This window comes from Phaethon aethereus (assembly GCF_964289735.1).
Source record: "Phaethon aethereus genome assembly, chromosome: 9".
Classification (NCBI taxonomy): Eukaryota; Metazoa; Chordata; class Aves; order Phaethontiformes; family Phaethontidae; genus Phaethon; species Phaethon aethereus.
The window spans coordinates 9473105-9498135 of record NC_138585.1 but is presented as its reverse complement, the minus strand read 5'-3'; the positions used below and the strand labels follow the sequence as shown (position 1 = coordinate 9498135).

At 41.5% G+C, this 25031-nt stretch overlaps 1 protein-coding gene across 1 annotated transcript; it reads left to right on the top strand.

Moving 5' to 3' along the window:
• Positions 1–1301: 1301 nt before the first annotated feature.
• On the top strand, positions 1302–25031 carry WDFY1 (WD repeat and FYVE domain containing 1; the record flags this gene model as incomplete). The annotated part of the gene is made up of 12 exons (XM_082003475.1): positions 1302–1683; positions 8762–8829; positions 9661–9734; positions 10955–11009; positions 12370–12520; positions 15185–15297; positions 17916–18042; positions 19647–19752; positions 22114–22215; positions 22970–23100; positions 24129–24237; positions 24972–25031. The coding sequence occupies exons 1-12, from the start codon at positions 1547–1549 to the stop codon at positions 25029–25031; spliced, it is 1233 nt and encodes a 410-aa protein (XP_081859601.1). The 5' UTR covers positions 1302–1546.

Below are 25031 nucleotides of genomic sequence, written 5' to 3'. Positions count from 1 at the left end.
AAAAATAGGTTGAGGAAGGATAAGACGTGGAGGGAGAAAGCAGGTTGTAAGTTTAGGAACTGTATCGAAAGAGGAACACCAGAGAAAGAAAAGCACCATGACACAGGCATGAGCTGAATGAGTGGGGAGTGGGCAGGATTCAGGAGGGAAGAAGGGTGAAGGAAAGGTGGACTCTGGAAATACAGAGGAAAGATAAGGAAACGGGGAAATGCTGAAGCTGAAGGCAAAGCAGAGTGTATTTAACCACAAATATTTTAAAATCCTCAAGCTGGACCCATTCTTCCTGAGTCTGTTTCTTTTGCTGTCTAGTAAGGCAGATAAAATTCCTTTCTTGGGGCAGGCCAGGGGAAAGATAACTGCTGTCCACTGCCCTCGTCCAGGCACCTGGGGAAGCCTCATTCAGCCTCCCTGGCTGCAGGCATGTGATGAGGTCTGTGATGGCTTATCACTGCTCTGGGAGGTTTGTCCTCACCCCATGTTGTAGCTCATCTCTTCGGGCACAGTTCTGTCTGGGACATCCTGAGCAGAAATAGCTTCACCCAGCTCACAGTCAGGATTTTCATGTAAGCTCAGTGTGTGTGTTGGTTATACCCAGACACACTGTTGTCCAAATATTTACGTATTTGCGAGACCTGGAATTAGAAACTACATCTCTGCTCGCAGAGAAGGGTCCTGACCAGCTCCAGTAACCTCTCCACCAGCTCCTGTCTAGGTTAAACCATGTGGTTAAACCATGACATCCTAAAAAGCAGGAGCTCTGGCTCAAAATTGGGCTCAAAGGTGTGAGCACCACCAGTGCCATGGTCGCAGCAGCTACCAAAAAACTAGCACCAAGGGGAGGAATTCTGCTGTTGATTAACCAACTACATGGACAATGTTCATATGCACCGGAGAAGAAGACAATAACCAGCACAATCCAGCTTACAGGATAAAGGCTTACAGCTTAAGAAGAAGACAGAGAAACTAGCTAATATATTTCCTGTGACTACACATCCGTCCTCAGTCCATATCCCTCCATTAATTACTCCAGGGGGAATATCCTTTTCTTCGCTGCCGTATCGCACCCCCAGGGCAGCCGGGCGTGGGCAGCAGGCTCCTCAAGGCCCGGCGTAATGGCAGGAACTGTATTTAACAGGAGCGCTTTTCCTGAGCGGAGCTCGGCCGTGTGCGTCCAGGAGAGCACTGCGAGCCCCATGGGGATACGTGATTGAGCCCAAGGCCTTCCTTGGGAAGCCACAGCCCTCCTGGAGAGGACACTTCCCCGCAGCCGGGTAGGCTGAGAGACCCACCGGCAGCCCCGGCCCCGAGCCAGATCGTGCTTTCCCGCTCTTCCACGAGCTACGGGGCTGCGGCCCTTCTATCCTAGAGAATACGCCTGCCACCGGCCTATCCTACGCCAGCGATGACGTCAGCGCGCGGCCGTGCTGCGCCGCTACACAGGGCACCTCGGCCCGGCGGGGCGGCGCCGCTACACGCAGCGTTACGGCGGCCGCCGGGTTTTCCCCGCGCCGTCAGCTGATGGGCGCTTGGCCGGTCCCGCGGCAACATGGCGGCCGAGATCCACTCGCGGCCGCAGAGCAGTCGGCCCGTCCTCCTCAGCAAGGTCGAGGGGCACCAGGACGTGGTGAGCGCCGCGCTCCTCATCCCCAAGGAGGACGGCGTCATCACGGCCAGCGAGGACAGGTAAGCGGCGGCTGCCGGCCGCGCCCCGGCCCGCCGAGGCGCCTCGCGGGGCGGTGAGGCCCCTCAGGGCCCGCTCCCCGCTGGGGGCTCGGCGAGGGGCTCGACCGGGCCGCGGGGCGGCCGGGACAGGGTAGGCCCGGCCCGGGCGGCCCCTCGGCGGTCTCCGCTCCGCGTGGGGCTGGGGTTGCTCCCCCCCGTGCCGGCACCCCCGGAACCTGCGGGAGGTGGCAGCCGGCGGGAGCTGGCTGAGGTGGGGAAGCGTGGCACTGGGGCGGGGTGCGGGGGAAAGTCAGTTTTTACGCTATGACTTTGCCAGGAGGCACGCAGCCATGACTCTTCGCCCGGAGCCGTGAGGAAATAGCGGGAGCTGCCGTTCGAGGGAGGGAAAAGCCATTAGCGACTTCCCGCGCTCGGAGGGAAGCAGCGGCCCAGCCCGCGCGGGAGCGGGGCGTGGGAGCGCAGGGCTGACGGCCTTCCACTACTGGTAGGAAAAAGCTGGTGTGCTTCGTGCGTGCTTGAGGTAGATGGAAAAGTACAATTCATTTGTGTGCATAAAAAGGTTCTGCAATGGTTATAAGCAGGACAAAAACCGTGGGAGTATGTTTTCCTCTGCCTTCAGCTGTGCTGGCTGAATCACAGGTAGGTACGTTACTGCTTCCCCGGTCTGTCAGGGAAATTGGAGCTGCCCGAGCTGCTTCGGTCAAAAAAACCCCATTCTGGTGGCTCAGTCTGAAGGTTTCAGACCTGCTTCATTCCGGATGAAAGAGCTCGGGGAGTGAGTTGGCAGATCTGAGAGAGGGGTGGTGGTGAGCGGCTGAGGACAATGGTTTCTGCTTGGAAGGAAGAATGTCTTCAGAGTCTAATCCTGATCCTTAGCACTGGCTCACGTAGCATGTGAGACATCTGTTGCAAAAGCTGGCAATGTCATTAAGCACTTATTCAGAGGAAACGAAAGTGGAAATGCAGAAGCAGGTAGCACAGAGGGTTGTTGGCTAGGAGAGAGATGAGGGGTCTGCAGTGTAGTGGTGAGAGCTGGCGTTTCCCCACTGCTACGTGGAGAGTGACTTAAATGTGAAGAGAGGTAGAAGATGCTTCTTAAGAGCTCCTGTCCAGAAACTGCAGCAGTGTTTGAAACGAGCATGTTAAAGTATGAAAGAGCATTCTTTGAGAGGTAGCTTGGTGGAGGGGTAATTGTACTGTTGTAATATAAAACTTCTAAAACTGAATTTGCATTGACTTTTGCATGAATTCTCATTTGAAAAGCCTGTGCTTGTGAGAAACAGTATGGTATGAGTGCTGAAAGTCAGCAGAGACATGGCGTTATCTGAACTGGTAAACTAGGTTTTATGGCATTTATTGTTAGGACAAAAAGAGCAAACAGACCAGCTAGCAATAGCACATGCTAACTTTATAAGCTTACTGTTAGCCAAGGCATTCAGGATTTGGAAGAGGGGAGGAGCAGATCAAGCACAAATCATGTAAACTTGTCCTGGTTTAAGTGAAGTTTACCAGATATTTTTAGTTTTTCATTACCTGGCATTAAAGCAACAAAATTTGTATAGGACATGTCATGGTGCTCTTATGCAGATCAGGTAGAAACACAGTCAAATTTATCATACTTCTCAGTGACCTGGCAACCTAAATGTATATTAAAAACGTGAAGCTATAGCTGCACTGTGAAATAAGTGCTAGTCTATCTTCACTTCCTGTGGAGAGGTGGCAAGAATGTGTTTTTCACTGGCATGTTAAGAATTGTTTTCAAGTGCCAGTTGAACCCTTTACAAAAAAGGCAGTAGAAGCAGTTGAAGAGGAAGACTTAATAAGTAGTTCTTTCAAGTGGCTAGTTGGATATCTGCCTCCCCCCTTTTTTTTTCACCCTTGAAGATTAGCACACTTAATTCTTAGGTGAGCTGTCAATTATCAGAACCGGAGTAAAAAACTCATCGTCAAATTCTAAGAGCCTGAAGTACAAATGCTGTAAGTTTGGGGTAACTGAAGCCAAAGATTTCCTTATATTGTTTAAAAGCTATTAGAAAATATTTTTCTGAAGTACTTGGAGTCAGACTCCTATTCCTCAAAATTTTTTTTTTTTTCATCCATCAGATTGGGTGCCTGTTGTAATAAGCCATCAAAAAAGTGCTCTTAAATGCGTTAATGTTAGTGTTCGGGTTATACCATCAACTTCTAGCATGTGGCAGGTATCTTGGTCTTCTTTTTCAAGCTTCCACAATGCTGGACTTTTGGATGCTGGAAGCATTCAGGACAGCACTAGGAGGACCAGAGCATAAAAGGCATATGTGCTTCTGTACAATTAGATATCGGTGTATTAAATATTTTCATGCTCTTAGACTGCAGGACGTCATACTGTGCAATGTGTGCACTGAAAGGTGGGCAAGTTTTGACGTCTGATACAGACCTGTGCAAGGAGAGCAGAGGCCGTTACCTGCCTTTGGCATGTGTAAATTCGAAGCTTTGGACTGGAGGCTAAATTCATGTAGCCTGCCTTAGTGTGGGAGTTTACATAGATCTTCAAACTTTCAGAAACCGTTGCACTCTAATCTGGGATACCTCCTACATCAAAGCCTACTCACTGTGTATCTGTCACCTACAGTTTAATGTTACCAAACTTCTTGCTCTCCTGTTTGTTCACTAAAAATGGGGTGTAGGTGTTAATACTGCATAACTGGTTATGATTCTAGCAGCAAGCAAAGTACAGAGTTAAAGAAGCGAAGAGCTGCTGTGTACAGCTCTTTTGAGCAGTATACCAGAAGAGTAGGGCCAAAGTACTTTTGATTAAGTCTTAATACAGCTAAGGCTGTTAAGTATTTCATAATAGCCAGTCAGAGGAATGTGTTTACAAGTTAAGGAGTGAGAAAAACATTGGTGCACAAACATTCTCCAGGAATGTTGTAGATTATCCTCTCGTTACAGGAGTTGTAGTTTTTTCTATTTTAAATGATATTTCCTAGAATGAGAAGTAATGGTTCTGATTTTTTTTTTTTGTGGTTATAAAAGGTGCCGTAGCTGATCTGTGAATACCAATAAAAATCTAGCTCTTTCAAAAAAAAAAAAAGTTTTGAACCCAAAAAAGGAAGCAAGAATGCCTGCAGGAGTTAAATAGTAATTTTTCGGCAGGATACTTGCCATCTGTGAAGCTTTCTCAGAACTTACCTAGAAAGGATGATTGTGTCCCTACGGGCATCTTGCCTGACCCTGGCTCCAAGACAATGTTTGGAATTGTTGCAGTGTGTCCCTCAGCCTGTGAGAGAGATCCATCTGCTCGAGGCTGGCTTGTGCTTTCTCAGGGCTGAGATAGGCCAATGTGGGCTGCACAGATCTGTGACACAGTCAAATCTCTGGACTTGGCCTTACTATCCTTGTTCTCAGCAGACAGATACCTAAGGCAAGATGGGAGCTTCCCAGCTGTAACTGGGGATGCTGAGGGGTGATAAGCTAGTGCACAATACCCTAAATGCAAGATGATGTTGTTATATTTACCATGGGCTAACAGGGTCTCTAGAGTCACTAGCACATCTGAATGCTAGTGTTCTGTGACTCTCACCAGCTGCTATTGCATTGGTGTTGAATGTGGCCGTCACCAGCTGAAACTGCTGTTGAATTGTGGCATTAGTGTTTTTTTTCAGTTATGGAACTTAAATGTTGGTCTAAACTAATGTCTTAGTGAGCAGAAATCAGATAAAAACATCAACTGTGAGCTGTGTCCTTGAGCTTGCAATGCCCTGTGAGTAAACCAGATTCCTAATGCTGTTTTGGGAACATGGTCAATAGCAGTTTAAATACTTCTGGCTTGTTTTGACTACCAGAAAAATGCTGTCTTCTGGTTTTGCTAGGAAAACAATTGTTAGTGACTGATTTCAGATAGGAAAGCAATTGTTAGTGGCTTGAAGGTGTTAGGAAGATGCAATGCTTAGACCAGGGCTAGTGTAGCTGCACAGTACGTGCAGCAGTGCTTGTATTGTAACAAGTTTGCATTTGCCTGCTAATCTTTCATTGCTTTTTTTCTCCCTGATATACATATATTTAGCACAAATACTGTTAGAATGTTGAAGGATTTTCTCTCCTCCTAAGACCTAATTTTTTTCTCCAGCACTGCTGGAGGCTTACTCACTCTGTAAAAGAAACAGCAATTGAGGACAATGAAAATCCTTAGAAATTTGTAAAGCCACACTCAGTATTGCTTAAAGATGGCTTTTGTGTGTGTGTGTTTATATTATGTTAAAAAACCCAACCAAACAAAAAAAACCAACCACCACTTTGATTAACTCTTCTATAAATGTGTGTGCTTGCCAGCTGAAAGCAACTTGCGGTTCAATACTCAATATGAGGGAAGTTTGGAGGTCTTTTTTAATCTTGTTTTACTTCCTCCTGCCACTTTCAGATGTCTGAGTCTACTGTAATTTAAAAAGCATGTATACTTTGCTCCTTAATGAGTTTCAACATTTTTACGTCCTTACTGAGACTGCTGTCAAACTTGTGTCTTTCTAGGCCCTTAGTCGGGAATGCTTAAGGAAAGGTGAGTGGTTGCCAGCTCTTCTTGGGTACTGAGCACAGGCCTCTTCATTAAATAGTGACCAAGTTTTGAGAAGACTGGTAAAGACTCTAGGGTTGATTATGGTGGTTCTCATAATAAAAAAGTTTCATGATAGAAGGAGACTGTGGAAGTTACATCGCTGGAGGACTTCTCTAGTCCTTTAAGCTAGAACTGGTATTTCACAAATTAATTTGTCCTAACAAAAGGAGATGCACCATAACAACAGATCTGTAGGAGAGAGAATCAAGGAGGAGAAGTGGGATTTTGGCACAGGTTATTTGCTGACTACTGTGGAACAATCTCTTCAAATTTTGCTCAGTCAGAGCTTTGTATGAAGCTGTCTGACAGCTTATCTTTGCAAGCATGAAGCTAACGAAGTCTAAATCTTAAACCAAAATAAGGAGCTTTCAGAAGTTAATTTTGCTAACTCTTGCAGCTTAGGCTCTCAACTTTAGTGAGGGACTGTATTGTTGATGATCAGTGTGCAAATTTTACTTCCAAGATGTTATTTGCTTAGAAAAAGCAAATCCTTGCTTCCTTTATTAAACTAGGAATTAATATATATTAATATATAATTGACCAGAATACTGTGAGGAAACAAAGTCTATTTTGTGAAAATCATCGATGCATGATCTCGATCACTATGATAACTCCTAATCTTTTTATGTCAAAAATAATTGTATGATTTTGGCTAGAAGTGAAAGAGTTGAATTAGGGTGGAAACTGCCATCTGAGTTGTTAAGCACAATTTGAGTATGATGGAGCTGCTTTAAAAAGCAGATTAAAAAGCCGTTAGAATGCATAGGTGCTAACCCATGCTACTATTGGCATTTGCATCATAAGAATGACTTGGAAGCATTGTTTCTTTCTTTTCTCATATTACTAAGAAATAGCAACTTCTCTTCTGAAGTGTTAACTTTCTGATTATGAGGCAGGGTGTGGATTATTGTAAAGAGGAAGTGATAACTTTTAAGAGAGTCTTAATGCAAAACATGTAATGGACTGGACTAATGTGCATTTGCCACTGAACTGGTGGAAAAGTGACTTGATTCAAAAGCTGAAAACAATTATTTTGAAGTTTTAGAAAAGGAAATTAGTACATTAAGGGTGGGCATTGTCTGCTTTAATTTTAAGTTGTCTTTTAAAGAAAAGCCCTTCAATGGATTACAAAGTTAGAATGCTACCTTTACATGTTCAACTTGAAAAGTTCTAGTCCTGATGCAAGATACCAGTCCCCTCCTGTGTTCTTCTTGTTAAACTCTTACTGGCAATCCTAGATGATATTTAGCAAATCTCTCCTCTAGTTTTCATAAAAAATTGTAAATACCAGACTTTTTTTTAACTAAAAGTAAATAGAATAACTCATGTCAATGAAGTCTCTTGACAGTGTTTCCAGGTGCGGATATTTACAGATCATTTAGGTTTCCATTTAGGAATGAGGAAGTTGGATTTAAACAGTAAGAAAAAGGCAAACAATGGTTTGGAGAGGAAATTTCAAGTAGACTTAAAATAACCTTAACATTGTCTACATGTGTGCTCTTAACTTCTTGAAGGTAGATTCCTGTCAAAGATGCCTGTTGTCGGAATGTTTGTAATTGACAATAACTTTCCACTTCCTTGCTGATTCTCTTATATCCCTCCTCCCAGGATTTGACAGTCCTGAGAGCAGTATAATGCTAAAAGTTCTCAAGACCGTTTTTCCTTGCCTTCCAAGACCTGATTCTGTAAGGTTACAAACTAAAACTGGTTTTATAAAGAGCCTTAGCATGCTGTCCAAGTCATCTTGTCAACGTCTTTCAATTCCCATTTGACTGGCTAATCAGTCCTGTTCCTATTTAGGCCAGGGAAGCAGTGGCACTAGCACTGTGTTCGTACCTGAGGGAGTAGAGGCATGGCTTAGAGGAGATAATACTGAACTAGATATTGTCCTCTATGGATCCATACATCAATATTTGGGGATGGAGGTATCAGTAATGTGCTGGTCTGGAGGATGACATGTTTCTATTACTAATATTCAGTATGTGGCTTGCTGAAGGATGAGTTGCACAGAGAAGCTGTAAAAACTCAAAAGGTCAGAATTCCATAATGGAATGATTTGCGATCTCTTTTTTTAAACATATCAAACACTTAAACTGCTGTAAAGCAAGTTGTGATTTGCTCTGCCAAAGCTGGAAAGTCCCTGCAACTTGAATTTTACTTAAATCAGCTGGAGCCAAGGAGAAGGAATTAAAGGGATGCAACATGTAGCAATTTCTGAGGTGAGCTGAAATAGTATTTCCATTTCATACTTACTGAAATTCAATGTGTAAACAGTTTTGAAGAAAACCCTTCAGAATCCAAGGGTGGTTCCTCTTGGTACTATTACTCTTGTTATGTTAGAGTACTATTTGAGTACTATTATTTCTATTATGTTTGAGTAGCACAAAAGCTCACAGGATTGGAGCTGGTATATGAGTAATGAACTGATTCAGATGCAAGTGTTGATGCACTTAGAACTGTCCTTTCCCCGCTCTTCCCACAACACAGAACAATACGAGTATGGCTGAAGAGAGACAGTGGACAGTACTGGCCCAGCATCTACCACACCATGTCATGTAAGTACAATGCTGGAGGTGGTAGGTGATGGCCAAGCACAGCATGGGTTTTGTATGTGTGCTGTGTGTGGGAATACCTCCTTCCCATTTCCCCAAGTGCTGGATTCACTCAACAATCTTGAATTTGGGGACTTTGCAGCAACTCTAGCTCAGACTTTAATTTGAAACTAGCTGCATAGTCTATGCGATCTAAGGCAGCATTCTGTCAGAACCAGATCCTTCACCAGGTAAATCGCTCTGTGGATCTGCAGCTGAAGATGTCTCCAATGCTGACAAATAACTCATCTGCTGAATAAGTGAGCTTTTCAAACCACTGTTTGAAATTTCAAACTTAAGAATATTCTCTGCTTTCCAAGGTGTGCATCTTTTTTTTCTTTAAACATTTAGATTATTAAGGAAGTAATACTGAGTAGCAGCTTCAGTGCTGAGTAGATCTCGAGTGTCAGGGTGCTTTTTTGATTTTGAAACATCACTCAGCCTGAGTGCTTTGCTGTAACTTCTTTAATGTAGATTTGCTGCCTAGGCACGTACCACATAGAAAAAGAGGGAATATGTCAACAGAATAAAACATCATACAAGGATAGTCTCTGGAATGACAATTTCTGAAGTAATTTGGATACAAATGTTAAATGAAGTAGTGTACCTTTTTTCAGCTTCACATATGGGAATTTAACTGTCTTACTAAGGGACATTGTCTATGCAGACTAATTTCTATCAAGCTACTTAATCTTAAACAGCTTTTGTCCCGAGTGAAAGAATTTGTTTTAATAAGTCATGTGTATCCTAATACCTCTATTTCAATAACTGTAATGTGCTTGCTTTTTTTGACAGCGCCATGTTCAGCCATGGCTTATCATCATGACAGCAGACGAATATTTGTAGGCCAGGATAATGGAGCTATCATGGTAAGTTGCTGTGACTTTTCTCCAGAATGCGGATTAGAATTGCTTAGATTGTCTGTGAGCACCAGGTGTTGCTGACAGCTGATAATTTCTTTTCTTTCCCTTCTTTTTGGAATGCAGCTATTACTAAATGGCTGAACTTCTTGGCAGTTCACCTGAGATGTACATGGGAGGACTGCAAATAAATAAGGGTTCTTCTGGCTAGATATAAGCCAGCTAGCCCCAAGAAGTTATTGCGCCATTAGTGTAGCAGTGGACCCAAACTATTACACTTCGCCAGGGAATTATTTTGAGGAGTACGTTAAGCTGGGCAGAGTGCCGTGGCAGTGCAAGCTAGCTCTAGTTCACAAGCCTTGTTGGTGCATCTCAGAAGTATGCATCTGCCTGCATCTCGGCATGCACCCATGTCTGGATTTTCTTGATGCAGATTGTTTTATGATGTGGAAATTTCAACACTAGCTCTAAAATTACAAGAGGCAGGGTTGATTTCTTTTCTTTCTGAGAAGTCTTTCTTCTGTCTTTCTATACTTTTGCTGTAATTGCTCTGCCTCTCCTGGAGAGCAGATACATATGGCAGAACAGAAAGTGGATCTGTATTCTTCCCCTCTTTTCTTGGCAAAAGAGGGCAATCTTGTGACTCTCAGGTGCTTTAATGGTGTCCTTTCTCTATGAAAAAGGTCAAAATAATAACTGTCTTATAAGGAGCCAGGGTACTGCATGAGTGTCATAAACAGTGCTTCTGTTGATAACTACTGTGAATAGCCTACACAGAACTAGAAGGAGTAATGATTCTAGTGATAACTACTTGAAATTATAAGCTGAGACTTTTTTAAAATTTCACTAAGCCTAATGGATCAAATAGAGAATATGCTTACTTAAATCTGTCTATTATGAAGTCTCAGATACTTAAATCCTAAATACTACAGGATACAGTTTTGTTTGTTCCTGCTGGGGACAAATGAGATCTTATCTCTTCTTATAATCTCCCTTCAGCAAAGTCAGTTCTGAAAGGATGTTCCCTGTTGAAAATGTAGTTCACTAATAACCTTAATTTACAGTTGGTGTGTCAGTGTGCTATGCTCCAGCCTGAGAAACTGCTAGTTTTTAGTGACATATATTGCTGCTATGCAAATTTTGGCTTGTGAGGTTACTGCTCTTTTTTGGGTATCAATATTGCTTATGTCACTGTGGTATCTTTTCTAATGGCTCCACTTTGCTTTTAGGAGTTTCATATTTCAGAGGACTTTAATAAGATGAACTTTGTGAAGACTTATCCAGGTAAACCATTAACCAGTACCTACACTAACATTTGTGTGAAGGGGAGGCATCTAAAATGTTTGGGAAACTGGACACTGTCACAGATTAATCAAGTCCAAATAAGCTTTAAATCTGACTGACCTTTTAGTTGTCACTTAGTTGGGGATAACTGCCAGAAGATAAATGTTCTGTTATTGAGTAATCCTCAGTCCACTGAATCTGAATTGCAGTCATTATCATTAAGTTCAGCACATCATTAGCCTACGAGGGTAATGAGTCAGAACTAGTGAGTTCAGATTTTGCTCTTCAGGAGTAGTTATACAGCATGAACATTAGGGTAGGAGCTTTCTAAAGGTGCACTTTGGTATTTGCAATTTCCATCCTTACCTTCTGTAATCACTGGGCTTAGTTACCTCTAGCTGAAGATAAGAGTCCTTGCCTTCTTTGTCATTTTAGGAGAGTAATAGGCATGAAAAAGGTCTTACTTTTCCGGTACGTGAGGAATGGGGATTGTTCTAATATTTACGGAGATGTTAATTTCAGTATTTGTTGGCACATCTTTAAAACAAATACAAATCTTTGTTGCTGATTAAAATTGGAATATTCATGTGAAAGACCTGAAGGAGACTCTTAAAGACTGTAGATTATGTAGCGAAACAAAGTGCAGTTTGTCTTATGACTCCCTGACACCGGTAGAAGCAATGTTCTTGCTTAAGGAGAAAAAGACCTTGTTCTTAAAGCAACAAAAACCCCCTTTATCCTAAGGAAGATGACTTGACAACTCAGTCAAGGGAAGTAATTGCATCTTGGGTGGCAGAGGAGGCTTCTTTCTATGCTCGTGTAATTTCTTGCTTAGTGGCAGCATTCTAAACAAAGCTGGGTGGGATTTGGTTGCTGCCACAGGTAGCGGTTTGAATGCCATGGACTAGAAACACTTTGAGGTGCTTAAAAGTGTGAGTCTGAGTATAGCTGCCCTGGGGTCAGGAAGAGAGGCATTTAAAGAAAGCAATGAATGTTTTTAGATGTGTTACATTCTCCCCAGAAGTTCTGGCCTAACTAGAGGAAGCTGAGGGTTTGCCTGCTTCTTAACCAGAGCGTCTTGGGTATCAGGGCTGAACTCAGCTTCTCTTTCTGTGGGAGAAAGGCTTAAATTAGCTGACTAACATGTTTGGTTCACTCAAGCTATTCAGAAGGCAAATACCAAACAAAACAATGCTAATCTTTTAGTTCAGCCTAGAGGCAAGTATAATATGATGGTAAAGCATCTCCCTGGGGCATTGCTTAGATACCTTCTTCAACCTATGTCTCTCTGAATTAGAGCATAGGAACACATCACTTTGATTTTTAGGGAAAACTAGCCAGAATCTTTTTCTTCCCACAGCTCATCAGAATCGAGTGTCTGCTATTACTTTCTGCCTGACATCAGAGTGGGTTATCAGCACTGGTCATGACAAGTGTATCAGCTGGATGTGCACCAGGAGTGGGAGTATGCTGGGGAGACATTACTTCACTTCCTGGGCTTCATGTCTACAGTATCCTTTGAAAAACGATTGCTACCCTGAAACTGGAAGAGTACTTTGGTCGTTTACCTCCATTTGATCCCTTCTTTTCCTGTAAAAAGCTAGAGTGAAATCTCTTGCAAGTCTGCAAACTCTTGTTCTGATTAGGTCTTTAATACCTTTATTTCTGTTAGCTGTTGTTACATCGTAGAAGGGGATGTTGTGACCTTGAGTTACAGAAATCATAGTGTGTGCTAGTTCCTAATTTTGAAACGTTTGTAGCATCTTGTGGAGGCAACTAGTAACTGTATCCATCGCCTGGCCTGTATACTTCCTAGGCAAGTCACTTTGTTCAATACATGCTAGTGTTCATTTGAGTCCTTCTAGAGCATAAAATGTCATGAAAACCTTTTGGACTGCTTTAATTTTTCTGTCTTTGCTCATGTTAATCTTTTCTATCTTTAAGCTACAGGGTATGTTGAAACCTTATTCATTACTAGTAGTAATTTGTCTGTGTGCAGTTCGCTTTCCTGCAAATTGCTTTCAGCTGCAGTGTTTGTAGCTTAAGAACTCTGGTTGTCTATTCAGCTGTAAGTACTTCAGGGCATTCTTTATCCTATGTAAGAGACTTTCAATCCCAGCAGCTTAAAATGTAGTTAATATATCAAAACTTTTGAGCATGAGTTAAATACTTTAAATTCTAAACCTATTCTTTAGCACTTGTTAGTGGTGGCAGTTTAGATGTGGCCCAACAGTATCTGGAGGTACTGGTTGGTGTATGAGGCTTAATGGGAGTAATGTTGTTGAAGTGGCATGATTCAAAAGCTGAAAGAATTCAACTACATCTCTTGAAAAAATAAAGATCTCTCTAGAATTGCTATATACTTGGGTAGTGCTAGGAAACTAGGAGGAAAGCGAACTGCTTGGTTGCCAGTGGCATATCTAGGCTTCTGAGGTCTCCCATCTGTGCAGACCGTGCCTTACTAGCTGAAGAGCTGACAGGTTTGTATTGTTCTACTGTTGCTCTTTTGTGTTCTCCTTGTTTTTAGAGTTCAGGGGGTTTGTGTCCCACAAAATATTTAATGTACATCTTACCTCAGCTGAATGCAGCACAGAACTGGGTTAATACTGGGGAGGGTGTGTTTGTGTGTGTGTGTGTTAGGAGACTAGCTCACAAGAACAGTCTGGTGCCTCTGAGCCTCACTATTTGAATTCAATGGGTTCTATAGCTAATGCTATTGCAAATAATGGAACAGTTTGTTATGAAACTGGAGAAAAGAATATGACCTTTTCTATCAAGATAAAAATAAATTTCCACTGAATACCATGGCATTTGAAAGTGCATTGTAATTGATGCTGCCTTTGGACTTGTGTTTGGAAGAACTAGCTTTCTGGTGTGTGTGCGCTAGGTGCTTGGTTTCCATATCAGGAGGTTCCTTAGGAGTTATTTGTTAATGATCCTAAATGTAAGCTTCTGAAAAACACAGCAGAATGCCTATTCTTTACTGGATTAGTGGGGATAATGCTAGCCTGAACTTCCAAGATGAAGAAAGGATCACGTATTCAGGGATTTAGTGGATTTGTTGAAAGTGAATTGTTTATCTCAAGATTCTGAAGGCTTAAGAGATTTCAGAATGTCATCAGATGGCACAACCTCTGCTTTTTCACGTACGGTGGTGGGCTTTTTGTTACTTTTTAAAAGTTAGTCTTTTCTGTTGTCTAGAATAGGCTACTTTGCTAGCTGCTGCTTGCGGTCTTGTGTGGCTTCAGGAGGACAGGTGAGTTGAAACACAACTCTTGGGTTATGTGGTGCCAGCTCTGTGGGTTTTCTGTAGCTCTTGCTTAGATCCTGAATAGCAAAAGCCTTCTAAAGGTGGCAAATGATCTGGTCCCATCCAGTTTGCTATGCTTTAGCCTCTGGACACAGTAGTTACATAGTGACAAAAACTGAGTATCAGAAAATTGTGATGATGTGTAATGCTTTTGCCAAACATGCCACCTTGTTAATAGATCCCATGTTAGGATGTGGTGTGGCTTTTGTGTCAGTGTTAAATGACAGAACCTTTTCTGAAATACGCTTCTGTCTTTGACACCATGCTCAAGGACCTGCATCAGTAAACTTGAAAGTGCAGAGAGCAGAACAAGAAGTTAGATGGTCTTGTATCTTAGTTTTTCTATCCTGGGGGCATCAACTAGTATAATATTCTAGAAAACTAAGAGTTTATAGGAGCAGGTACTAGGTAAGACTGAATGCCACCTAATGTCCAGTTAGGTGCCCCTAAGAGTAGCTCTGCCCTGCAACAAGTAACCTGAGGAATTCTGGCATCACTTGTAGAAGATCATGAGTGTGTTATGTAAATACCTGCTAGAAATGGTCTAAATCTTCTTGGCTTGTCTTAAACTAGGTGATGGATTATCTCGTGGCTTCTCCAGTGGCTTTCTAAAACATTTCTCATTTATTTTCCATGCTGTCTCACTTGTATATGTAGGGAAGGGTGAGGAGAAGAGAGGAATGAAAAAGATTTAACTGTTACCGTCTCCAAACACTTTAGAAGTAGTTATGTAAATATTTACCTGGCATATTAAAATGTTGTTTTCCAGTTTGTTTAAGCTCTGTAGCTGACAGCTGTGCTATCTGTTTCAGTTCTGTAAAATACTCTTAAAAGCAGATGAGGCTTCTCCTTGACTGGTGTGCAGATATGATTATGAAACTCGGCATGCATTTGTTGGTGATTATTCTGGACAAATCACTCTCCTGAAGCTTGAGCAAAATACATGTTCGGTTATCACAACACTCAAAGGGCATGAAGGTAAAGTAAGTCTTCCTCTTAACTCCACTTGACCCAGATTGTAGTACCTCTTTGTAAATTGGGATGAGATGTTCAGCTGGATAGCGGCCTCTTAAAGATAGATATTGGGTAAAAAAAACTAGTGCAGGGTAGTAGTTATCAAAAGCTGTTCAAAGCTGCACATATGACTATCTCTTAAAGAACAGACACATTCTTGCTGAGGGGAAATCTTAGCCGTATAAATACTGAAAGGTATTTTTATTGTAGATGAAAAATAAAGGTTAACATATGCATTCAATTAAACACAAGTTATCCACTAGATGGCCACCTTTAAAAACTTGGTCTCCTTAACATTGAAAAGAAAGAATGAGAATGTGTGTGTGTTTGTTTTTTTTTTTCTGGAGCCCTTGTAGTACTATAACAATACCTAAAGCAGCTTTAGCAAACCCAGTCTAGATTCTAAAAAGCTGCTTAATTCTTCCCAGTGCAGACTTTGCTATTCTGATCAGACTTTATGAGACTCTAGTTCAGTTTCCTATGTTCAGCTGAAACCAAGCTATATGCAAGAAATCTAGAGAGCCTTTGAGAATAAAAACTGTCTAGTTAAAGACAAACATCTCATCTGGTGTAGTATAGCTGAAGTCCTTATATCAGGTGAGGAACCAAATAGTTTGCAATGTGATGTGGAGCCGCTGTCTGCTGTAATGAGTAAGGCAAGAATGCAAATCACAGAAGAATGTGTAATTTAATAATATGCTGAGAGAAATGTGCAAGGCTTAATGTCTCTTCCCATGTCGTACTGGCAACTTTCAAATCAGCTGACTAGTTTGCGTTTGGGTAGGGGTGAATTACTGGGTCGTAAGTCTCTGACCCACTGAAAAAGGCTCCCTTGTTTAATAGCTGTAAGTATAGAGCAGACTTTGTTAAAGCTGAGTGGACTCCTGATTTACAGATGACTGTAAAATGATAAAGCTGGCTTTGAATGAGGGAGGCAAGTTGAGATTTTCAAATGATAAATGGCTCTTCTGCCTTCAAACAGAGTTTCAGATTGTTTCAGTTAAGAGCAAAATAATTCTCCTGGCCCTGGAGACTCCTTTACCTCTGTATGCTTTTGCACTAGTCTGTGTTAAAATGCAACTCCTTGATAGATATTATTGTTAATCTGAAAGCGGTATGACTCAACATGGCACTACGTATAGTGTGCATTCTATCTATTGAGTCGTGGTGGGCTTCCCCGCACCAACTTCAGCAGCGCTGTCGGCATAGCAGACAACTTTGGCTTATATATAAATTTCCTAAGGCGTTTGTGATCCTCAAAGCAAAAATTGGTCTAGTATAGAAGTTGATTAAATTTGAGGGTCAGAAAGAGGTTTTTCTTCAATTGATGTAATAGTAGCTCCTTCATATTTTTTCTTCTTTTTTATTTAACGCAAAACAGATTATGTGTAACATTGTTTTCCTCCACAGTATTTGTGTAATATTCTCAAGGCCTGGTAACTCTAAACTTAAATGGCATCTAGCTCTTCTCTGAGTGCAGCTGCGTTTGCCAGACTTCAAAAGTCATGACTTCATCTTGTTTCCTTTCTAGCTCTTGCCTAACTGTGACTTCATAAGCAAGCAGGGTTTGCTTTGCAGTTTAAATGGTTTTAGAACTTGTCCTGCAAAGGCCAGCTTCCAGAATTCTCTGTGTTTAACAACCTACTCTGTGCAATGCTGAGATAATCCTCAAACTGCCTTTTATGGCACAGATGGTCACTGTTCTCTTGGAGACAACTATTCCCAAACCGGTCAGTCTGAAAACAGTGTAGCCTTAAAGGAGGCAAGAAAAATCTCATGCTCCAGAGAGCTGGAAAGGACTGATTTGGGTAATTACCATTCATCTTCCCTTCAGATCAACAAGGCTTTTGACAATAACTGAGCAATGGATGGATGCTTTAAAGGAAAGGATGTCTGTTAGGGAATAAAATGTTCCTGCAGTTTCAAAACTATAGGCAGCATGAGTGACAAAATTACTTCTTTAGTCTCCTGACTACATTACCATGCTTATGGATTTAGTATAAGACTGCTACTGATGACTCATTTCTTTCTGTCTGACTAATGAGGTACACAGCCAGGCTGGGCCTTCTGAAATCTAGTTTTGTAATTTAGTATGTAACAGCCAGATTTGCTAACAGCAGTGAAACTGTCAGTTAGTTCCAACTACTTTAAGGCTGTAAATGGTTACGTAAGGGAGTTGTTTTACCTGTGAATGCTGCGTGCTGTCCTGCAACCACTGACCAAGCACCTTACTGTATGATAGATACTAGTCTCTGCTTGGCAAGTTTTAGTACTTTTCACCTTCCAGAGATCGCACAGCAGCCTGCCAACTCTCAACTACCTAAATACAAGGGGCAGAAAGTTAGTAACTCAAACTGTCTGGCTTATTCTTTGAATCTAACTTTCTTCTTAGAGGTGTTTTGTTCTGTTGTCAAATGCTCTTTGCTTCTCTAAGCTGTTGCATGCTGTCCTTTGCTTTAAGGCTTTCAATATCTGTTACTGCAGTAAGAGAGTACCTCGGTTTTCACCTTAATGACCCAGAAGAGCATCATTGTGTTGGTGAGTGACTCTAGTAGCTCTAACTGCAGAATGTTCTTTCCTAGGAAGTATTACTTCCCTGTGGTGGGATCCTGTTCAACGACTGCTCTTCTCAGGTGCCTCTGATCACAGCATTATCATGTGGGATATTGGTGGAAGGAAGGGGCGAACACTGCTGCTGCAGGGACATCAGTATGTAATGGTGTCTTATTTTTCCTACGTATTCTGTAATGAACACAGAGTCCCAGGAAGACTAAATAGCATGGCAAGATACTTAAATCTTTTTGAATAATGGAGGAAATAACTTGCAGAATGCTGAAGACTTTGAGGGGGAAGAAGGATAATCAGTACTAGGAAAGCATTACTGATAAATCTTGTTTTTGCTTGTGTTTGGTACTTCTAAACCATGGGTAGAGTATAACATAAAGTAGGTTCTAGAAGGAGGTGGGTACAAATCCTGATCTTCTTGCTTGGACTTTATGTAAAAGTTGCATGCTTCTGTATTGAAATACGTCACTGAGTTGTCTGTGAGGGTGGGACTAGAAACTTGATGTATAAGGATGTACCCATGTAGAATAAGCTTCAATATGTTCCTGTTCTCTGTCTCTTTCTATCAGTGAGGTGATAAACTGATTGGCTAAATTACAGGGGTGGGTCTGTAGACTTCAGAAAAGCATGTCACATCTCCACTGTTCTGTGGATTAAGTAGGTAGTTAGTTGTCTGTATTTAATCAACTTTTTATTTTTATGGAGACACAACACTGGCTGCCATTTTTAAATCTATGGCCTTAATTCAGTCTGACAGGCAGTTCACCACTGAAGAGATATTCTACTTAGAAATACAGTGGTAGTAGAGATCTTGTTTGTGTTTAAAGATGTATTTGTATAGTGCATTCTCCTCTTGTCTAATTCCATAGATGCCTCCACCCACCTTTGATCAAGACTGATAGCCTTAGCCCTAGAACTCTTGTTAAATCTTGAGGATTTAGTTTTATGGCTAAAGAACTAATAATAGAGTACTGGTTACAAAAAAGTAACTGAAGTCAGTGACTGGAGGACTTTATACTGCTGTTACTGCTGCATCATGTGGCCTGGTGAAGACTTATTACACTGTTAGTTTCTCTTCAAACATCACACTTAGCATCAAACTTCATACTGAATGGGAAAGTAAGTTCTGAGAAGCAGAATGGCTTTTTTAATTCAACTTAGATGTTTCAAAGCAGTCTAATACTGTTGAGATCTTTTGCTTAGTTTCCTAGGGTGGACTTTTATTTTGTCATGAGTCTTTATTTAGGATTAAACTGTCTTATTGGTGAATGCATGCCTTGCTTTGCAGCTACAGATTTACTTACTATGATTTGTTAGCAAAAGTGGAAGCTCCATCTGCTTCCTAGCTACACCTTGAAACCAATATTTCCCTTTATTTTTCCAGTTGTCTGTTTTGATAACTGGCTCTCCTTGCCAACACAGAAGAGTATTTCCACACACACTCTGAGCCAGTTGACACTCAGCTCATTGTCAGTGCTTACTGTCAGCAAATGTTAACATGGAACTGTACTTCTGTAAGAGGTACAAGCCTGTAAGAACATTGTTCTAGGCAACACCCTGATGCTAGAGTAGTTCTTAGGTGACAGCATCTGTTCACTCACCTTCATAGCTCTACTTAGTGGACTAGCAAAGTGTTTGGAAATCAGTTTTGGCTTCCTAGGTAGCTTTACAAGGATAAATTGGGGTTTGCTGGGATACTAAGCTTTGTTTAAATACCTATGGGTAAATAGTGTCTCCTTTGTTTGCAGTGACAAGGTGCAGGCTATCTGTTACATCCAGCTGACACGGCAGCTGGTGTCTTGTTCAGCTGATGGGGGAATTGCTGTTTGGAACATGGATATCAGCCGAGAAGAGGTAAGATCATGTCCTAGATCAAAGATTTTTTTTTTTTTTTTTTTATTCCCTGGCCCAACTTTTCAGAGGCCTGATGTGGCCTTGCTTAGTCAGTTCTGTAGGCTGTTTTCCTCACACTGCCTGAAACTTTAAGGCTGAATAATATTATTAAAAGTTTCTCTGTTCTAGTGGCTGTCCATACTGCATTGTACTAGATGGATTCCCACGAGAGGAGAAGTGGAGGACAGGCTTGGGACTGCTTAGAGTCCTATCTCAATAAGACAACATGTTCACAGAAATGGCCACAGCCCTTGCTGCTGGAGCACTCTAAAGCAGGCAAGCCTTTGCAGTAAAGAAACCAATAAACTGTGCTTCAGCAGTCTTGAAATAAGTTCTCAACTCATGTGAAAACAGGTAAAGAAGTGAGATGATGTTTTTGAGATGCAGTTCAGAATGGAGAGATTCAGTCTCCAGACAACCTTTTTTGTTTTTTTTTTAAGGACCTCGGTAGACGGCAACTGAACCTGCCATGCCATTCTTATTGCATCAGTTCATATCCATCATAGGAGCTGAAAAGATGTATATTACTACTATCTTTGGTTAAACCATAATTATAGGAGTTAGTTTTGGTTGCCCCCATAAAGCAGTATTTAAGGCTCAGCCTTCCTTGCTGTGTTGCTTTTTCTTAAATGCAAGTGTCATGATTAAGAACTCTCTTCTAACGTGTTGAGCTGTTGCCTTAAACACACAGAATGTTGTACGTGGTGCTCCTAACATTTTCGGCATGATGATATCTCTTCAAAATTTCTGTGATATTATGAATCTTTGTAGTTGCAAGGAACTGACTTGTAATACAATTGGGAAAACAAGATGTGGCTGTTTCTTTTCTGGATCTGCAGGCAATGATTAAATAATAGACAGCTTTAATATAATTAAAATAGTATAGTTAACTTAGAACAGCCATGATGTCTCAGAACTCATTGGAAAAACATAATCAAGCCCAATCCAAAAGCAGAGAAACTAAATGACTGAAGAATGATGAACACATTGCCTCTGAAGCATTAGCTAATGAGTCATGTTATAGGGTATCTTCAGATATGCACTAATGCATATAAGACTGGAAGACAGACTGTTACAGGAATGGTAACTCCACTAATGGCCATACTATTGATCTTGGGCAGTTCCAGCTGTATGTTGGTGACAGTGTTGGTAGTGTTGGCAGGTTTTTGCCTTCTATTTAATGCATAAAATTAAGATGAAAAGAATAGGAAAATATGCTGTTTTTCTGTTAGAGGGAGCCAGAAAGTGGATTATCTTCTCAAAAATGCTATTAAATGAAAAAGTCTATTGTAAGTAACTGAAAGAAGCAATATGGAACATCTCACTTGGTGGAGAGGTGACTCATTCCCTCTACTTTCCTCCTCACCCCCCATGCCGGACTTGCTACTACTCTTTACAGTATTTTCCACTAGCATGGGGGAAGGAAGGGGATGAAATCAAGGTGGAAGATGACATCTGGTATTAATAAATATTAATGGTGAGATGGTGGTACAACTGATAATACTATTTACTATCAACAATGGATGTAAGTGAATTGAGAAGAAAAGCTTCTTTGTTGTTCCAGCTTTCCTCCTGTTGGGTTTTAGGGAGACTCCCCTATCAGATGTGTAAAGTTGTGTAGAATATACATGTTCTAATTCAAGTCTGTGTACTAAAAATATTGTGCCTCTCTTTCTGTCCCTTACAAGGATGCTCAGTTAAAGTATCTGAGAGTGTTGAAATATGTTAAAGCTCTCACTATTTTCATTTGGCCTAGTCCATTTATGGCAGGAAGAATATGTGGGTGGGACAAGGAATGCTTATGAAGATGTGTGCAGGATGGAAAATGCAGATGAGTTCTTAATTATTTCCAACTGCAAACCTAGAGAAGCAGCAAAGATACTTACTTTAGAATTTACTTCTGGATACCACCCCCCACCTTTAAAGGGGATGACTGCCTTATAGCTTCTACAACTTGGATTACACTCGTCCATAAAAATCATCTAGGCAAACAGAGCTGCAGTCTTTGAATGCCTGCAGCAAGTTTAATAACTTAGATGTTTGAATTAGTTTTCTTACTAAAGCAGTAACATAACCTACTGCTGCGGGCTTAAAAAGTATAGTAAGCGTGTAGGTGACAAATAACTGTAGTCTTGGGTTTGGGGTTTTTTGTACTAAACTTCCTATGCACTCTACTGTAGGCAGTCTATTGTTGTAATGTCCAGAGCTAAGACAAGACATCTTTCCAAGTAAAACTTTACTTTGAGTTCTTAAAACAGACTTCCTTGGCTCTGGTATGAGGAAAAAGAATTCTAATTGCTTGCATCTCTTGCTGTTTTGTAGGCTCCTCAATGGCTAGAAAGTGATTCCTGTCAGAAGTGTGAACAACCTTTCTTCTGGAATATAAAGCAAATGTGGGACACAAAGACATTAGGCTTGAGACAGGTGAGATTGCTGGTTTGAGTGCTTACCTGTACTTCAACACTTAAGCAAAATGCTAACAGAAAACCACTAAAGCTACTAGATCTTTAAAACTGTTGGTATTTTTGCTGCTTTGAAGTGAGGGTTTATTGAGAGGTCACAGCTTCTAGGCAGTGCAAGAAATTTCCAAATTCTATGGGAAGTGTTGCATCAAACTTCTATCACAGGGCAAAGCAGGCTGGGAGCGCTCTGGTGGATTTCCCTGTATATTTCTATGCACTGGAACTGTGGATGGCTAATCCTCAATTGTTATGTAAAGCGGCACACAATGCCCCATTAACTGAGCAAATTGCAGCCTAACATGTAGGGTACTCCATTCAGTGAAGCAGTGATGGCCCTGCTCTTACTGGGCTGGAATGTGAAAGCTTTCCAGATGGCTTTCTTTTTGGAGGGGCTGGACAAGCACCAAGGCACTCATCTGTTTCTGGCTTTCATAGACTGTTATTTCTTTGGTTGCTTGTTCAACCCTCTTTTTTTTCCTCCTGCTCCCAGAGGGAGCTTGCAAAAGGAAAAGAGAATGGACAGGGAGAATATGGAGGTAAGATGGCCAAGAAGACTGTTCAGAACTCCAGATACTTGGTCTTTGCTTGAAGTAACAGAAAACTTCCTCGCAGGTTGCAAAACAGAAGCTTCTGCTTTGTTCAGTGAACACTTGATGAGGTGGTCAAGCGGCACAATATAGTGATTTGTTTGTTTGTTTTCTTTTTCCTCCATGAAGCATCATTGCAGAAAATGTGGGCAAGCAGTATGTGGCAAGTGTAGTACCAAACGGTCAAGTTACCCAATCATGGGATTTGAGTTCCAGGTCCGTGTCTGTGATTCCTGTTTTGAGTCAATCAAGGATGAAGAGTGAGTATTAAGGAGTAATAAGTTAAAGTAGTAATACTGCTGAGGTGCAGAAACACTTGTGCTTGCTCCACGTCCACACACAGTGCTACACAAACAGGCCAACCTGACTCTCTGCTAATAGGCCACCTTCACCTTGGGCACTCAAAGCACTGCAATGCCAGAGATCCCTGAACTGGCTCTGCAAACTGATTTGGATCAGATATGGTGTTACAACTTCTTTATCCACTTTATTTCTTCTTTTCCGTGAGCCCAGATCTAGAGTTGAAATATATTTGTTTCAAGATTTATGTTCAGGTAAAGGCTATTGATTGCACTTAAAATTGCTTAAATGGGTGGCTGACAGTGCATCACAACTGCCAGGATGTATATGCATTAGTTCATGTACACTTACTGAAAACTGTTCCTACGGGAATATTCTTTGCAGCCCAACGTTATTTTCCCCATGCAAGGAAATGAGGCTAAACATAATTTGCTGTCTCATTAAACTCTTCTTAGCAATGAACGAACCCCCTTTTTATCTTGATATGAATGACACTTCACTGTTCACTGTCCTGTCACCTTCTTGGACATGTGGAGTGCTAAAGGACCGAAGTAATCGGATGCCAATTTTGGGGGTGTTTGGGCATTTTTTGCTTTTGTTTTTTGTTTGCTTGCTTTTTTCTGAAAGAGAGACGTGTTGTGCCCTACTTGACTCCCTGTAGCCAGCAGGAAAAAAATGTAGCTAAGTGTGACTTTATAACCAAGAGTAGAATTATTTACTAAGGCAGTGTCCCACTTCTGCTCTAATATTATTAACAGTCAGGCTGCAGGAGGCCAGGAAATGTCACACCTGTATAACTGCACAAGCAATGCCTTAGCATGACTTGCTAATTTAACTCTGTCCCCTTTGATATGGCCGTGCAGTTCTCAGAACTGATTTATTAGTACTTGAGCAACTTAATTTTCTAGTAAGTTTATCTTGCAGTGCTATAATGATGCCATCAAGGTTCATCTGATGGCTGGCTTTCATTTGATTTGTTCTCTTGCAGCCGTACTTCCTTGGCAACCTTTCATGAAGGAAAACACAACATTTCACACATGTCCATGGATATCTCCAGAGGGCTAATGGTGACTTGTGGGAGTGACCGGATTGTGAAGGTATTCATGTACCTCTTTCCTGCATTTATTGGAGACATTTAACAGACAACTAATGTTTGTGTATACTTTTGTTCTTTTTGGCAACTGTTGCTACAAAGCTAACTGTTGTGAGCAGCAAGAATCGTGTTTGTTGCAAACTGTTCTTCCTGCAGTTGAATGAGGAAATGACCTGTAACTCTACTGTATGGAGTCTAACTGTCAGAACTGGTTACTGTTGGTGTCCTCGGCACAAACAAAGCAGGCATCAGCAGTAGGAGAATCTGCCAGTGGCCTTAAAGACACAGCCATGATGAAATGTGCAGGCTTCCTTTGCTCTGAGCTCTCTGGCTCCTTGGAGCATTGCCACTAAAAGCCCTGGTTATGAGACAGTGACATGGAAATCGGGCTGATGTAGAATCTTGCTGTGCTTAAGCTATACATCTGCCATGCATGTCAGAACTGAGACTGTTCCAGTCTGTCCCCGTTTCTCTGTGAGCATGTTTATAACAAACTGCATAGCACTTTTAAAAACAGTCCTACAGAGAACTGCTAGAAGACTCTCTTGAGCCTCAAGTTTGGTTTTTGGTTTGTAAGGCTGGTATAACTCTTTATGACATTTTTCTCAAGTATAGTTTAAACAGGATTTGTTGCCTTCTGTCCAGGGAGATCTCTGTGTTTGCTTCTATGCCTCTTACAGAAATACCTCTTAGGTCTTATAATAATGCTATGTAATTCTCCACAATGTTTTCTTACAGATCTGGGACATGACGCCAGTAGTTGGTTGCAGTCTTGCAACTGGCTTCTCTTCACGCTGA